The 18149-nt window shown below is 35.8% G+C and overlaps 1 protein-coding gene across 2 annotated transcripts in view; it reads left to right on the top strand.

Moving 5' to 3' along the window:
* The window catches only part of Dlg2 (discs large MAGUK scaffold protein 2), a 2015095-nt gene that overhangs the window by 817781 nt on the left and 1179165 nt on the right, over nt 1-18149 (top strand). Inside the window, exon 1 of one of the 2 annotated variants that reach the window (XM_027942606.2) lies at nt 14031-14132. The exons of the other annotated variant lie outside the window; for it this stretch is intronic. Within the exon in view, the coding sequence (XP_027798407.1) occupies nt 14031-14132 (102 nt within the window). Of the gene's footprint in view, nt 1-14030; nt 14133-18149 lie in introns of those variants that run through there. 2 annotated transcript variants of the gene reach the window in all.

The following is an 18149-nucleotide window of genomic DNA, read 5'->3' as shown; positions in this document are numbered from 1 at the left end:
AATAAGAAGTAAAATAAAAAAAATTAGCCAGGGTAGGGGTGCAGCACAGCTAGAGTAAATGATGCAGGCTTTAGAACCTTGAAGGTGGCTCTGTATCCTAGCTTTACCTCTCATCAATTATAGAATCATGGACCAGCATCAAATCTTTCTAATGGTCTGTTTCCACATTGGGAAAATGGCTTCATAATAGGGTACATTTTTTGATTGCCTCATGTACTATTACATCCCCAGTACCCATATTCCTGCCAAGTCATAGCTTTTTTTTCCTAAGTATTACATAGAAAAAAAGTTCAAAGTATTTAAGTCCAAAGTAACCTTAGTGGTGAGGAGTTCTGTTTGAGTGAGAAAAATTAGCAAAAGCTTCAAAAGGATGGCATTCAAGTTAATTTTCAAAAATTTAATAGGATTTTCTGCACAATTATGTTGTAATGATGATAGTAATCATGGCATATATTTTGTCAGATCTGTATATCTGTAAAACTACTGCCACAACAAAGATACAGATAATTTTTACCCCCTCAAAAGAAATTTCATTCCCCTTTGCAGCCCTTCTCTTCTTCTACTTTAGACCTAGCTAGCATCAATGGATCTGTTTTCTATCACTATATATTAATTTTTATTTTCTAGAATTTTATGTAACTGAAATTATAAAACATGCATTCTTTCTATTAGAATAATGGGTTTTGAGGTCTTACAGTTACACCTTGTTTCATTTTTCAATGTACGTACTGATAAATGTAGGTTTATTGGAATTTGGAATATTATGGAAAAAGCTATTATAAACATTTGTGTTCAAGTCTGTGGTGACATATGTCTTCCTTGCTCTTGAGAACCTTGAAATGAAATGGCTGCACTAGAATGGAATTCCTTAACTTTTAAGAAGCCAAACCCTTTTTCAAAGTGTTTATAGCATTTTATATTCCTACCAGCATTATATAAGAGCTTTTGATCTTCCACATCCTCACAAATATCTGGAATTGCAACTCTCTTGAATTTTAGCCCTTCTGATGTACAACATAGTGGTACTTTATTGTGGTTTAACTTTCATGAGGTTTTTGTCTCTTAATATTTTTAATATTTAAATAATAATAATTTTATAAACTCTTGTAAATGTTATATTTCTATGGGGAAACAAATGAAGCAGAATTCCTAATAAAATTGGCCCTGTGTATCCATGTGTTCTGAATCTGTATCCAAACCAACTCTAGATGAAAAATATTTGGGAAAATAGTCAATCTTTATTGAACATATACAGACTTTATTTCTAGTCATTATTTTTCAAATAATAAAGGTTAACAATCATCTATATAACACTTGCATTGTATTAGGTATTATAAATAATCTTTAAAACATTTAGTATTTAAAACATTCAGGAGGATGTATGCAAATTGGTATATGCAAATGCTAGCCATTTTATAAAAGGGACTTGAACACCTTTGGATTTTGATATTTGAAGGGGTTCTGAAACCAATTCTGTGTGGATAATAAAGGATAACTATCAAAATCAAGGTAGTGGCTAATTGTAAGCACTGTAAATATTGCTTTTGTTATGTCCTTATATTTTTTTTCTGGCTGCAATATTTATTTTATAACACCACCTTGCACCATGTCAGGACCAATTTAGATGGTTTCCACACTCTTGAAGAAGGAGGTATTATGTTGGAGTTAATCAGAGTCAACAGAGTAATTACTGAGAAAAATAGAGATCCTGAAGTTAAAAAGAAAGAAAGGGAAAAAATAAAATTATTACATACTAGGGTTCTTGAAAATTTAATGCTAGGCAATTTTCTGTTCTCATGCTCTTGGGTTAGATGATATCAAACATTCCCAAGACTTATATATAACTACTCAAAGATAATTCATAAATATATATTTCTATCTTAGAAATTTACTCTATATTCTATAAACATGTATCAAACTTGGAGTTATAAAAGGCACAAGTTCAGATTTACCAACAAAACTCAACCCAACACCCCCAAAACAAGAAACAATGTCTCCCAACCCCCTCACTCTGTTTTACGCCTCTTTAAGTGTAACATATCTCAGTGAAAGTCCTTAGAAATTATCCAGTTTTGTAGACCAGAAAACCATGTTGTTTATATCTCCCCCATATGATCCAGCATCATTGCCTATTACTTTTTAATTTTTTTTTAGTTGTTGGTAGACCTTTATTTTATTTACTTATATGTGGTGCTGAGAATCTAACCCAGTGCCTCACACATGACAGGCAAGTGCGCTACTGCTGAACCACAGCCCCAGCCCATACCTATTACTTTTACTTTAAGATGTTTTGAAATTATCTTTGTTTCTAATTGTAGTATTATAATCTAAATCAATATTATATATTGCCTGCCCTACTAAAGTGCTTCCTTAGTGGTCTGCTCACTGCCATTATTGTTCCTTTCCAATCCTTTTCCACATACAGCCAGATGATCTTTTGAAATGCAAATGTAAAATCACATCCCTACTCCTGCTTAAAATCTTTATTCAGAGCTTTCCCCGCATACAAATATGCATACATGCGAACATAGAACATATACTTTGCTCATACACATAGACATTCATATACCTCAGGCCCAGATGGTTTGGTTCTGGTGAATTCTACCAAACATTTAAAGAAGAAATAAGACCAGGTTTATACAAACTATTCCAAAATATTGAAGAAGAGGCAGTTCCTTCCAACTCATTCTCAGAGGCCTGTGTTGCTTTGATATGAAAAATAGGCAAAGGTATTATAAGAAAAGAATACTATAGACTAATATCTCTCATGAAGCATACATGCAAGAATTCTAAACAAAATTTTTGAATTTTGGAATTCAATAACATTAAAATTTAGATACATCACCACCAAGTGTGATTTATCTCAGAAGTATAGGATTGTTTAACTTTCAAAAATCACCATATTAATTAGATTAAAAAAAATCTTCCTGATACAGAAAAAAACCTAACAAAATCTAATATATATTCCCATTTAAATTAAAACAAGACATAAATTTAAAATTTTTTGAGTAAAATATAAATAGAAGGGAATTTCTTAAATCTGGTAAGTTACATCTATGAAATACCTACAGCTAACATCATTCTTCATGGTAAAAGACTGAATACTTTCCCCTTAAGATCAGAATAAGACAGGACTATCTTTTCTCATTACTTTTCTGCAAACTGTCCAAGGTGTTCAAGGCAGCACAGTCAAGAAAAAGAAACAATGGAAGAAAACAATTTTTGTTTACAGATGACATGATCTTATAGAATCAAATTTAAAAGCTAAGTAACTAATAGGTGAATTTAATAAGGTTGCGGGATGTAGATTAAGAGATGGACCTCAATTATGTTTCTATATACTAATAACAAGAAGTCAGAAATTGAAATAAATAAAACAATTCCATTTATAATACCATAAAATATGAGATAACTTGGGGATAAAACTAGATATGTTGAGAGAAAAAATACTCAGACATACAAGCACATGCTGTATAACTTATGAAATGAGTAAAAGAACTGTACACTGAAAATCAAGGAATATTATTGAAAAAATTAAGAAGAATTTAAAAATGGAGAGATACCTTGCTTATGCATTGGAATGATCAATACTATTAAGAAATTCACTATCTACAAACTGATCTAGAGATTCAACTCAATGTCACTAACATTCCAGTAGAAATTTTTAGAGATAGGTATCAGCAAGTTTATTCTAAAATTTGTATGGAAATTCAAAGTACCTAAGAAGTCAAAAGAGCTCTGAGGGGAGAAAAAGACAGTTTGAGGCCTAAAACTATCTGAATTAAAGAATTATTATAAAATTGCATTAAACTGTATATAAAAATAATTCAAAATGGATTATAAGTGTAAAAATAAAACTACAAAATTTATGGAAGAAATCAAAGGAAAACATCTTTGTGATCTTGTGTTAGGCACAAATCCTAAACATCATAACAAAATTATGAACCATAAATGGAAAAATGGTGTGTTGAAATTCATCAATATTCAAAATTTCTGTTCCAAAAGAACTGCAAACAAATGAAAAGACATTTTCTCATAGACTGGAAAATAATACATATAACACATCTGATAAAGGACTTGAATCCACACTATATAATGAGCTTTTAAAACTCAAACATAAGAAATAAGCAGCACAATTTCAAAGGTAAGCAAAATATTTAAATGGATACTTTGCTAAAGACAGCAAAAAAAAAAAAAAAAAGCACATGAGAAGATGTTAAACACCATTAGTCATTAGGTAAATGCAAATTAAAAGTACCATTTAATATTACCATATATCTATTAGAAAAACTAAATTTAAAATGGCCAATAATGCCAACTGTTGGCAAAGATGTGAAGGGACTCCAATTCTCATACACTACTGGTGAGAATGTAAAATGATACAACCAGTATTAAAAAATAGTTCTTTAAAATATAGTTTCTTTAAAATATAAACATACCTATAATGTGATCTTTAAAATATAAACATACCTATAATGTGATCAAGCTAACCCTCTCCAATAGAAAAAAGAATGTCTATACAAAGACACACAAATATTCATAGAAGTTATATGTTGGAAATAAATAAAATGATCATTAACAGAGAGAAGCAAATTATACTACCACTTTACAATTGATATAACTCCGCAATAAAAGAAATAAACAATTGACACATGCAACAGCCTGGGTAAATCTCAAACTAGATATGTTGAGAGAAAAATTACTCAGACATACAAGCACATGCTGTATAACTTCATTTATATAAATTTCTAGAAAAGATAAACTAATTTATTGTTACAAATCAGATATGTGGTTGCTTTGGAATGGAGGAGTGGGAGGCAGAGGTCTCAGAGAGTCACAAAGGGGATAGGTATGTTTACAATCTTGGTGGTGCTGAGTTTCAGGGACATATACCTATGTTGAAACATCAAATTTAATATTTTAAATATTTGTACTTTATTGAATGTCAATTGTTCATTAGTAAAGGTGCTTTAAACAATATTGCTCAACTTTCTCTGGACTTTCAGAGTAAAACCAAAAATCTTGAATCTGACTGCATAGTTTAATGCCCACATTCTTCACCCTCTGCTCTTTCAATGTTTCGCCATGTTTCCTGTATTCCAGCTATTCTGATCTCATCTCAGTTCTTCCTATGATCCTTATTTCTTGGCACCAAATGTGTTTTTGTATATTTATTTTATTCTCTCTACTTCAGATTCTTTTCCTTCCTTCATTCATCCAGATAATTCCCACTCATCCTTCTAACCTACAGTCCATTATTACTTTCCCTGTTGTGCCTCCTTGGACCTCCCTTAGTCACTTACAGGTAAGACTCCCTATATACTCTTATAGAGCTGGAGAGCTCTTCACAAAGTGCTTATATCTGTCTGCCTTCCTCATTGGTCTATAATCTCCTTGAGACAAAAACTGTTTTGTTCTGTACTTAGCATTGCAATCCAAGCTTGGCATAGTGGATAGCACACAAGAGACCCCCCAAAATATTTGTTGAACGAATAAATGAGTAAATAGCAATTGTAAACCTAATGGGGGACATAAAGTATTTAATATGTGTTAGAAATATCCGAGTGCTGCAAGAAATCAGGCATGTGCTCAAAAGTTACTTGGGAAGGCAACTTTATTTCTGCAGAAGGATGTGCTACCAGACAAAGTCTGGCAAGCACACAGGTTGGGTAACAAGAAACTTTTTGTTCCCAAGAGCACCAAGGTTTCTCCCCAGGTTCCTCATTGGCTGAGTACTATGAGGTGTACAGTCTTCCAAAATGTCACCTAGGTTTTATTGTGACTTATTGGGTTACCTAAATAGATATACTTTCAGTTGTTCTTACCTCCCTTTGTTCTCCTGTGTCAGAAAAGCCTTCTTGGGGTGAATGTACTCCAACAGGCATGCAACTCTTACTGCTTTACCTAAGTTACTATTTTTTAATGGAGAGATTTTTATCCCTGTTGGTTAGGCCCATCCCTTTTCCTACCTGTTTCCTACCTGTCAAGAGTCTGTTCAGGTATATGGACTTTGGATCTGCCACATCCATTGGCTATGGTGCTATTGTATAACTTTCCATTCTGCTATATTTGCACCCTGGCTATGTTTCTTAACATCCAATTTTAAATTTAAGAGTAAATACTATAGTCTGAAAATGGACTACTGGACTTCCTATTTCTCACATATGCTAGTACCATGACCCAAACCAGGGCTTTTCCAAAGTCATGTGCAAAAACAATTTAGATCTTCCAGTGCATTATATTTGACACAGACTGTCCTTATAATAAAGGAAGAAAACAGGAGTCACTCACACACTGTACCAAAAGTCAGTTTTTCCTCACAATGATCTTGTTTTAAGCAAACAGGAAATGGAAATATGGCTCAGCTTGTAATTGGGTGCCATCAAGGACTTTAACCATCATGCTTGCCGTTTATTAAGAGAAAAAGACATAATGTGTCATAATCTTAAATCAGAGGGATCTAGCTGGAGATTATAAAAGAGATCATCACAGTTTCAGGGGAGTAATTGTTTCATTGAATAACCATTTCAATTAATTTGGATATGATTGGTGAGAGCCCCTGCTTACAATATAATAGAATGGTGTTCTTCTGGATAAGTCACCTCATTTAGTTCATGCAGCTAGACAAGCATCTATTGTTCAGATGAAAGGCAGCTGATAAGGAAAATCTATTTGTAGTAGAGAAGCATAGAGTGGCAATATAAAGCCATTTAAAATGAGCCATGTTTTTGTCACAGTCTTCCCATGAATTGCTGCTCTCAAAGTTGAACTCTGATTTAGTATTTTTTGACAATGAATAATTTGTCTTTGTTATACAGATGGGCAAGCACAATATAAAAATAGAATTAGTGATTTCACAGAAATTTTGCTATTGGGTTAACATTCCTTTGAAATAAGTTTCTTGGCTAGTTTTAGAGTATAAAAAAGATAAATAAGAGAATTAGTGAGTGAATGAATGAATATTATTAAAAATACATTAATCATGTGTGCAAGGCATTTTGACAGGCACTTTTACACAGGATGTTTTACCTAGTCCTCATAGGAATACCGTGAAACAGGTATTATTTAACAACCTCCTCTTCTCTATCTGTGGATGAGTAAATTAACTGTCAAAGATGGTAAAAGACCAACTGAGACTTATATAGCAGGTGTCAAAAATATAACTGGAACCCAAGGCCTAAATCTCATTCTCCAACTCCGAAATCAAATTTGATAAACAATTAAGACCTAAGAATAATTCTGTTTTTATTTTAACTTTGCTGCTAAAGAAATCCTCACAGGTGGTGCTGAGAATAATATCTCAGAGTTGCTTATTCAATTGCAAAAAAAAAGAAAATGTGTAAGGGACCATCATAAGAAGTCTCAAAGGCAAAATATTGCCCTGCCTTATTAGAACTGAAGACAATAATTCTCTCAATACACTTGTTGCTAAAAGAAAATGCCAAAATTGATTATGACAAACAGGCTGGCATTTCTTCAATAAAGACCATATTCCTTCCAACTAAGAGGCTGGCGGAGGAAGAGGGGTCTGATGCAAAGATCTGCACTAATTCATTCACCTGAGGCCTTGATGGAATGACCGCCTTGACTCATTCATGAATTTGTTTTTTAGTCATTAGTTTATTGACTAATCATTCCATACTACAACTTAACAAGAAAATGATTTCAAGTAAAGGTAAAACATGCTAAGTGGGACTCAAGGCCAACTAGTCACTAAATGTAACTGGTCCAAATGGGTCTATTCCCTGGGACAAGTGAATGGAAACAGACTCAGAAATTAGAGAGAAAACAAAGAGCTGTCAATCACCGGGGAAGCATAGTGGATATCAGAATCAGTTTGTGTGGGACCTGCCAAAATTCTAACTGCAGTTGTATGTTCCTCAGTAAGGGAGCATGGGAGTGGTCAGAAAGGGATGAGGAGAGTCATTGAAAGGGGAAAATAATGAAAAAAGTTAAAGACAGAATTGTTCAGTACAAAGAGATTATATGTATTGCGTGAGTGTAATATTTTATTATTTATTAACTTTTATTTTTTAAAAAATTTGGAAATTAACACAAAATTCTTCCAATCTAAAGAATGCATAGCATAAATCAGATAAAAATGAGAGCCATATATATATATATATATATATATATATATATATATATATATATCACTTAAGTCTTGTAACAGCCTTATAATATTATCACCTTGTTATAGAACAAGAGATAGTTTACATAAGTAGATTGATCAAGCATTCTTATGGACTTTAGGAACATTTGTTAGTAATTAATTATGTATTCCTACTCTTATGAAGAACTATTGCTAGTTCTCATTTCAAAGCAATCTCTTCAATTAATTGTAAAGTCATTGATGGCAGAAAAAAAATATCATATGACTCTGCCATACACATTTCAGGATCAATGACAGAAGCTTATCTTGGTTTGGTGCCATGGTGCACATTTGTAATCTCAGCCACTTGGGAGGGTGAGGCAAGAGGGGATTGTAAGATTGAGGCCATCCTGAGCAACTTGGTGAGACCTTGTCTGAAAAAACTAAAAGGGTTGGGAGTGTAGGTCAGTGGTAGAACACCTCTAGGTTTAATCCCTGCTACCACACATAGGCACACACGCGTGCGCGCGTGCGCACACACACACACACAAAGCAAAGATTAATTTCCAAAATTTATTGATGAATTGCTTTCTTGAAAACGTCTGTACTAAAGATTAAATGAAAATAGGTGAACTTCAATTTCCAGTGGAATGAAGGAAAAGGAGTGAATATAAAGATTGAAATCACAGTTATTTGTGGCACAATCTAGTGTGTTTTACTGGCTACAAACTTCATGTGTTTTCTAAATCTACTATGCTTTCTTTGTAAGAGTCAGAGGGAAAAACTCCCTTTAAAGAGTTGCTAAATAACACTCTATTATGCAACATAGATGAAAAATTGGAATGTGCTAGCTGTAAGTGCCAGGCAGAATGGCCTACTTGTTTAGAGCTTGGGTCTTCAAGCCAGATTGCTTGGCTTCAGATCCCAGTTCTATCACCCAGTTAAGCTATGGTTGATTGTATTATTGTTCCCAATATGCTCTCCCCTTCCTCCCTCTGAGGAATATCTTTTCCTACCCCACTGGTATCAGATTGACCCCATAAACTTTCCTTAACTAATAATATGTGAGCAGAATTTTTTTTTTTTTTAACTCTAAGAACAGAAGTTTTAAGAGCCACTGCATATCTAGCCATTGATCATTTTCCCTTCTGGCATGAGAAGAACATCATGTCCCTGAGAGAGGCTGCTCTTCTGTCCATGAAACAAAAATCGACTAAAGTAACAGCCTATGAAGGACATCTGACATGAGAAAGAAACATCTGTGGTTGAAAGTCATGAAAATGTTTTTTTGAGGATTCATTTAGCTGACCAGCATACCAGTTTTGTTAACCTTGGACAAATTACATAACCTCTCTCTCTCTCTCTGTGATCAGGTTTCTTTTTTGGTAAGATGGAGTTGTTATAATGATTAATTAAGTTATGTGGTTAAACTGTGAAGACCAATGCTATATCAGTAAAATTTTCTCTGAAGAAAAATGTCCTAATTTATAGTATAAGTGCCAATTTATGTTGTATAAATATTATATCACAACGGATTCAAAGCAAACAACATAATGTCACTGAGTGGGGAGTTAGGACACGTCTCAGACAATCAGTCCTAAAGGACAGGATCTAACCCTAGCATACTGCTGAATTTAGAACAGTGTACACAGCAAGCACTCTATTAGTACATATCAAGTAATACACACTACAGAGGGTTTATTTTCTGAAAATAAGTGACTGAGCAAAATGGTTTTTCAAGTTTCCTTTACATTCTTAAGAACCTCCATCGGGAAGGCCACTCAGGCAACTTCAGCATCAGAAATAAACTTAGAGATGACCTGGTATTGCTACTGCATCTTAACAGACAAGGGAAGTGAGGCTCAGGGAGGCCAAATGGCTTTCGGAAGTCACTGGCTGTAGAAAGAAGCACCATGGCACTTAGTGTCTGGTCTAATCTTTTCCTTTCCCATATAAACAAACACTATTTAAAAACTGCTATGGAACTGGGTAGGGTGGCACAGGTCTGTAAACTCAGTCACTTTAGAAGCTGAGGTAGGAGGATCATAAGTCCAAGGTCAGCCTTAGCAATCTCTTAAGACCCTGTCTCAAAATTAAAAATTAAAGAGCTGAGTATATAGTGCAGTGGTAGAATGCCTCTGGGCTCAATCACAGTACTGGGGAGGAAAAAAAAGAAAATAAAAAAAATGATAAAATTGCTATGGAAAGGACCAGCAAAGAAAGAAAAAAAACAAGTATCTGGCCTCTTTCTTTATCCCAATTTCAGATTAGGAATAATAATAATAATAAATAGAAGAATAAAACCAAACTCTGGCCACATTTATTGATAATGCTGTTTTTGTGATTATGACTCCATTGTGAGGAAAATTGTCATTGGATAAAATGTTTAACGGTATTTTATAAAAGTGATGACTATTAGGAAGAACTGTAAATATTACCAATCATTTAAATGTCTAAGTAAGGGTAGTTATTTTGACTATTAGAACAAATGCATCATCTCCTGGCATTCCCTGGTAATATCTACTCCTAAAAATATTACAGTACACCCCCATGCAGTATACTCCAAAATTCGTGCTTTTGAGACCAATAATGCAATGTGTTCATATCTTAAGGTAACAGTGACTCATTTTTGTAACCAGAGAGAGTGGTTACTGGCATATGGAATGCATTGTCATGGATGTTACTTCGCCCCTCTTATCTCCTCTCTTCAATGCACCCTAGGGCTATTATTGAGAGATAATTATAAGGAAAATCACTTTATTGAGAACATATAAACAAATTACAGATATAAATATGTATATAAGAAGAAATGTATAAATAAATGACACAGATAAATCAACTTTCATTGGTTAAAATTAAGCATAAATATCAAGGACATGAAATATACATTTTGCTTTATGTTTTGTCACTTGGCTCTATCAATCTGAACCAGCACAAACTATAAAATGGGAAATAACTTGAACATAACAGCCTTTCATGCTGCCCTAGAATAGGAGGTCAGCCTTAGCTTGGATAATTCATTAGGGAAAGACTGTGTTAGATATTATTGGAACATCACAATATAGAGCATACAATACTTTTGGGGTGTTTGAAATCCAAATTATAGGCTAATGAATAAGGGAAATATTGTACAACTTTTTTAGAATCTATTCTCCTTTGGAGAAACAGCCATAATTATAGACATTCTGTAGGTGGAAGCACTCTCACAATCACACATTTTATGGTAACATAAAGGCATAAAATGCTAAGGGATACACTTAATCTGTAAACGTGACCTTAAGATTCCACAGAATGCCTCAGGCCAGAGTTCTCCTAAAAATTGACTTAGTACGTTTAAAAGCAAGTATGCTGTGTACTCTGCATGCAGTGCATGCATGTGTGCACATGTGTGCGCGCACACACACAAACACACACACACATACATCAAACCTCCTGAGTCCCAGAAGCCCCCAGACATTCACTATATTGAACTAAGCCTGATTTCTTACAGATGGAACAACTAGGTGAGGACTCCAGTGCTTAGTGTAAGAATCCTAAAGCCTAAGTCATGGCTGCCCTCTTCAGTTAGAACCAGTTTTAATTCAAATGACCGTCTTTCCATGCTGATTTTTGTTGTTAACTTGGTTCCATTCTGATTTCCCTTCATAGAGGTCCTAATTTCATAGACAGGACTATATTCCTCTCACAAGGGGGTTGATTTTAGTGTAGATTCCTTGACCTTTTCCTAACCTGACAAAGAGCTGGACCTGAGAATCCAACTTTTTTTAACAAGCATCCTAGGAAATCTAACACAATCAGATTTAACTTGGTATAGGAGGGTAGTGGATTTTCAATACTAGTATATAAAAGAAAGTATATAGGGTACTGCATTTAACTTGAAAATTTCCAAGTTGTTTCACTCTTTTTTTCTTACTGGAACATTTAAACTTTATAAGAATAGAACACATAGTGATATTGGAACTCATTAATTTAGAGTGTAAGTGCCCTGGTATTCTGAAGGAACTACATCAGGACATAATTCTGACAAAGTTTGCTTTGGATATTTTGGACCATGTTGTTGCTGTATTTCTGATGGGATCTCAGTTTAGTGCCTGGCTTGAGAGACTTGAAATTACCACATTCATGTAAATATGATAGGCCTAACTTCCGAAATAAATCTGTAGACTTCAGAACATCCTTTACAGAAATGTTCAAGGTCTACAGTGATGTTACCTCTTAAACTATCTTCAGTTACTTCTCTTTGAATCTCACCTTCATGGCTTACTGATTATATGATACAGGTAAGTGATACAATCCTCAAGTCCTCAGTTTCTTCCACTAGATAAATTATATCCAATAACCTCAGAGACTGGAAGGGAGACAAGGTTTGTAAGTAAAGAGCAGCTGCCATATACTGAGGCATACCTCTGTAGTGTGTGGTTTAATAGCCTCACTTTAGAGATAAGTAACAAGGATTCTGATAATATAAGTGATTTACCCAAAATCCCACCTAACACCAGAACCAGAGTCTGACTCCAAACCCTGATATCTTGCTCTCTTTTCATCAACCATCTGTGAGGCATAGTGCCAGGCACCCAGGTGGCACTGAAAGAGTGCTAGATTTACCCACTTCCTGCCGTACACATTTCTTATCACACTTAAAAAAAAAATCTCCAATAAGAGATTTTGCAGCTGTGCGACGCACATGCCGATTTCTTGGTCTTTTTGCAATTTTGACAGTCTCAGTTAAAAAGAAAGAAACAAACAAACAAATCGATCTTCCTCAACAAAACAATAAAGCATCCATCCGTCTTGCCATTCATACTTACTTGCAGAACAACATAAATACTTCTGAGGCTTCTGGAGCCTCTAAGACAAGGTGGGGGAGAAGATAAACTCTACCTTTTTGAGTTTGAAAAATGTTATCATCAGCTGAAGCTTTGGTTCTGAGGCCACTTCAACCACCCAGGGAAAGAGTAGGCTCCCTGACCCAGAAGTCAAGGGCTGAAGCCACTAGCGAAACCCTTTCCAGTCCATTTCTGTACTATTCTCCTTACTGGCCACTTTCCCTTCCCCCTCCCACCCTCACGCAGTTGTCTGTGAGCCCGGAGCATGCTCCCTGCAGGGCTCAGCGCAGGCCTCCCTACCCAGGAACTCAGTCTCCCAGGTTGTCTACACTCTGGCGGCAATAGTGATTGGGGCATAGTGTGGTATCAGGGTTACATCAGTGGAGGGAGGCCCGCGCGCCTATGCCAGGGACGCCTAGGTGGCACCGAGCGCGCCCGCGGGCTGGGCTGGGCTAGGCTGGCGAACGCCAAGCTCCATCCCTCTCTCCGCCCCTCCCTCCCACCCCACTTGCCCGGCCAGCGCTCCCCACGGTGACTCTGGATTGCAGCAAGCCACTGGCTTTTTACCAAATCGGGAGCTGCAGTACGTCCCCCAGCCACCCCCCACGGAGGGAATAATTTCAGCCCCCTTAAGCTCGCATGGCAATCTTGTGTGACTGGGGCGAGTAGGCGGGCACATCCTTTTACATGCTAATACTTCCCCACCTCCTTTGAACCCTCCTCTAAGCGCCTCGCTTCCTTTTATTTTTATGGGATTTTTTCTTTTTCTTTCCTTTTTTTTCCTTCTTTCTTCCTCCTCCTTATTTTTCTTTTTCTTTTTTCTTTCTTTTCTTTTCTTTTTTTTAATTTTACCTTCCGCAAATTAATAGGGGGAGAAATCCTTCTTGCTGTCCCTCCCCCCCCCCCCACGCCTTATTCCCCAGGGAAGGGAGACCCCCAAGACGCTTGGTACTTGCCCGCAGCATTGCTTCCACCTGAGCTCCAGGATGGCTGCGCCGGGCGCAGGGGGCAGCGACCGAAGCGGCCGCTTGGTCTAGGCTCTCGCTCCATGTGCTGGGCGAGCACCGTGTGCGGGTCCCCCAGCGAGCTGCCACTGTCGCAGCCCGGAAGGAATGTGCCCTGTTGTTAAGGACCCTGACTGTTTTACACCAATGATTTGCCACTGCAAAGTTGCTTGCACCAACAACACTCTGTCGTTGATGTTTGGATGCAAGGTAGGACGAGGGGTTCGTGTCTTTTTTAATGCATGCTGCCTCCCATGGGGAAGCAAACAATTCCTTTTGTTGTTTATTTATGTGTCTGGCTGTTGGGAGAATGACAGAAGCTTCGCTGTGTTGTCCTCACAGGAGCCGGCTGGGTCTGGGAAACTGGAGAACCCAATGATTTTTCATCGTCCAATGTAGGGATGATGACCCGGTGGTGACAGTACCCTGTCTCTAAGAGAGGCTGTGAGAGCAGATACTCCTTGGAAAGGGGGCGCCTTAGGTGTCTCTTCTCTTGCAATCTCGTTATACATTTAGCTAGTGCCTGAGCTCCTAGACGCTGATTTGAAAGCTAAACTCATCACAGATCACCACCACCTGGAGCCAGCCCACAGGCAAGAGTAACTGAGGTGGTAGATGTAGTCCAGATGAAATTCAACACATCAGTTTGGGATTTAGCACTTTTAAAGATGTTGAGTTTATTTCTGTTTTAAATGAAAATCTGTAGCTAAGATCATGGTTAGCCCTAATTGATTGTCCATTTGAAATACACAAAAATTTTATCAAGAGGTGCCACAGTTCCTAGTAAAGTTTGTACCAAATAACTATCCTACCCTGGGTTTTTGCAAAGGGGATTGGTATTCACAAGGAAATGAGGTTTGAAGTTTTTTGAAGCAAGTTACCATTCATTGCTCCTTCTCTAAAATATATTAATAGAGCTTTCTTGTTGCACCTGAGGATGCACTCTCTGAAAAAGATGCACCAAACTTGCCATTTGAAAAGTCAGTCCATGAGTAGACTGAGTACATATCCCTTGCTCCTAGGTAGAAGTCTTTACTTCTTATTTTGGAAAGCTATTATGTTCCTTCAGCTTGTTTATATAGAACATTTCTTGTGGCTATTATGATAACTCTCTAAGGTGCGGTGGGGGGAGATAGAGGGAGAGCTCTTCATCTGAAATAACTAAAAATTCACTTCCATAAGTGAATAAAAGTCACACAATTCCCATTGTTCTGAAAGATAACACCAGAGTCTGAATTGGACAGTTGGTAAGCACCTTAGGCAGTAAAGTTAATGAAACATACACATTCAACTTCGCCGCTAGTGCTCAGAGAAGGTGTAGGCTTAATGGAAAAATTGGGAGTCCGGATTGTCTTGTACCTACTGTGCCTAGAGAATTTTCTCTTCTCTTGGGGCCTGAGGTTTAGGAGGTGATTTCTGAGACCCCTTTAGGTTAACATTCTTTGATGAAGTCTTTTATAAAATCCTTTAATGGTAAAAGTTATTGCCAAATATTTATATAAGTTTTACTCATTATGACATTTTGCACCTTATCTTCAGCTTAAAAACTATTACTCATGGACTGGGGATGTAGTTCAGTTGTAGAATTTTTGCCCAGAATTTATGAGGCCTTGGGTTAAATCCCCAACACAGAAAAAAAAAAAATCCTACTAAAGAGAATCTAGATAATTCTTTTGAAACCCTCAAAGAGATCTTAGAATTGCTGAAGGTTCATGTATTAGTCACTGTCAGCAAGATGTACATGAATGAACAGCACCAATAACTGAACTCCCTATTCAACTTGCCACTCCTCCCACACTCTTCTATGCACTCTCTTTTCTAATTGCACTTAGAGAAGCATAAGCAATGGCTACTGTGTAAAATCCATTCCCATGAACTTATGGGATTTTTTTTGCAGGCCTAAATGCTTAGTAACAAAGGTGAATTATTTTTCCAGGGAAATTAAACACAAGCTAATAATCAAATAAGATAAACTGTTGGTATGGAAAATGTTGTTAAATATACATTTAACTCTTTTAAGTTCATTTTAAAATAAGTTTTTATTTTAATAAGTTTTATTTAATAAGTTTATATTTTCCCCTGACTTTCAAACCATATTGGAGCAAATTGGTACAATTATTAGCATGCACTTTTTTTTTTTTTTTTTTTTTAAGAAGCTGGGTAGTTTAACTTCTTTTTAGTTCTCTTGCTTTTAGGGTGTTTTTTTTTGTTGTTGTTGTTGTTTGTTTTTGTTGTTGTTGTTTGTTTGTTTTTGAAATAAGGGGCACTCAACCACTTGAACCACATTTCCAGTCCTTTTTTGTATTTGACTGTCTAGAGTCTCACTGAGTTGCTTAGTGCCTCACCATTACTGAGGCTGGCTTTGAACTCGCTATTCTCCTACTTAGCCTCTGGAGCCACTGGGATTTCAGGCATGTGCCACCATGCCTGGCTTGCTTTTAGTTTTCTGGTTTAACAAATTCATTTTTTGTGAGAGATTCATGTCGGTAGGATGAAACATCTAAGTAGAGTATGTTGGTTGACACTGATCTTTGGAAAACAAATTAATTCTATGAAAAAAAAATTATTTTGAGAGGTTCTAGCCAAGTATTTGGTATGATAATTCTTAAAATCATTATGTAATGGTATCAATTAAAGTAACCATAATTCCCAGATGGTTAATTATGAACTGGTTAATGAAAAGCGTCTTCCTTAGAATCTTAAATATGAAAATAGTACTAGAAATTTCTACTCTAGCTTTTCTCTAGTGAAGTTCTTTAACACTATATGTCAGAAGCAACAAAATATAATGTAGAAAACTTGCTTATGCAAAATGTGAAACATAACATTTCAAAAGTAGATTTCACATTTTCTAAGTATGTGATTTCTCTTAAATCTCAGTTTTTTTGTATATAAAATGGCCACAGAGATAACTAACTACTTTCTTACATACTATTATGTTATTATGAGGCTGAAAATTTAAATGAGGTACATGCAGTGCTTAGAATATATTAATTTATTAAGTGATTGGTGTTTTTATGTAAGTCATGGTTATTTTCATAGCTCTACTAAGGGGCTTATCACTTCTGAGAGGAACCTAGAATATTAAAATAAATACATGTTCAAAACTAAACAGCTATTTTAGAATCCCTAAAATAGTTGTTTTGAGAAGTTTTTCACCTTTGCTATGAGCTCAACCATTTTTCTTAAAGTTGCCTTTCTTTATTCTAGTCTGATTATTCATATGGATACATATTACATCTTAGTAGAACATTTACAAAATGAAGTATATTTATTAGAATCATGCAAAACTGACACTGTTGTTCCACTCAATCAATAAATATTCACAAAAAGCCAGACACTGGCATCATGACCATAACTGGCCTTGTTCTCTATGATTTCAAAGTTAAATGATATGGCAGATGGCTATATTATTTGCAATACTGATTTAAAGAAAAATAAATCATAATGACTTCAACCAAATCTTTAAGCTATATGACAATAAGGAGCTTCCAAAAACTTACATTCCTTGCACTATTTCCCTAGGAAGCATGAAAATGAGATTATTATGAAGGATATTTATTTTCTTTCATATAAGATACTTAGCATGGCAAAGTCTAAAACCATGTTTATGTGTAGGTCAGTCTGTTTCAAAAATACAAAGACTGTCTGTTCTTATTATCCCAAACCTATTAATGGTTTGAAGGATGCTCAGCAATTTGAACATTCAAAGTAGAACCCCCAAATTAGTTTGTCACTTGTTATCTCTAGGGCCCTTCTTGCTGCATGTTGGCTATGATTCTGTTTAGTTAACTGACTATATGACTTGTGACTAAATATGCAGTGTCTTTCTCTGCTAGTCTATCTCCTAGGCACTGTGATAAATGTTACAGATGCAAAGGTAAATATGACACCATTCCTTTCTTCCAGAAATTCTGAGTATATTGATGGAAGCAATTCCACTTTTTTTCCCTAAAGTACAGAGTACCCACAGCAACCTGGCTTTAAGTCTCTTAAGAAAAGCTAAAATATCTTGGTTCTAAAGAGTTTTACCATTATAGCAATCCTCTTTTCCCCCAGTTCATTGCTATTATTAAACATCACAATTTATGGAAATGAACTTTCCATGGAAAAGGAGGATGTCTAAAAGACTACTACTTTTTTCCTTTCATAGTAATTTATGTGTCATGATCAGAAAACAGACATCAGCTTTACCTTCACCTGTTTTCTTCACCTATGGAGATTCAT

This window comes from Marmota flaviventris, chromosome 9 (assembly GCF_047511675.1).
Source record: "Marmota flaviventris isolate mMarFla1 chromosome 9, mMarFla1.hap1, whole genome shotgun sequence".
Classification (NCBI taxonomy): domain Eukaryota; kingdom Metazoa; phylum Chordata; class Mammalia; order Rodentia; family Sciuridae; genus Marmota; species Marmota flaviventris.
This window is presented reverse-complemented; position numbering and strand designations above follow the sequence as displayed.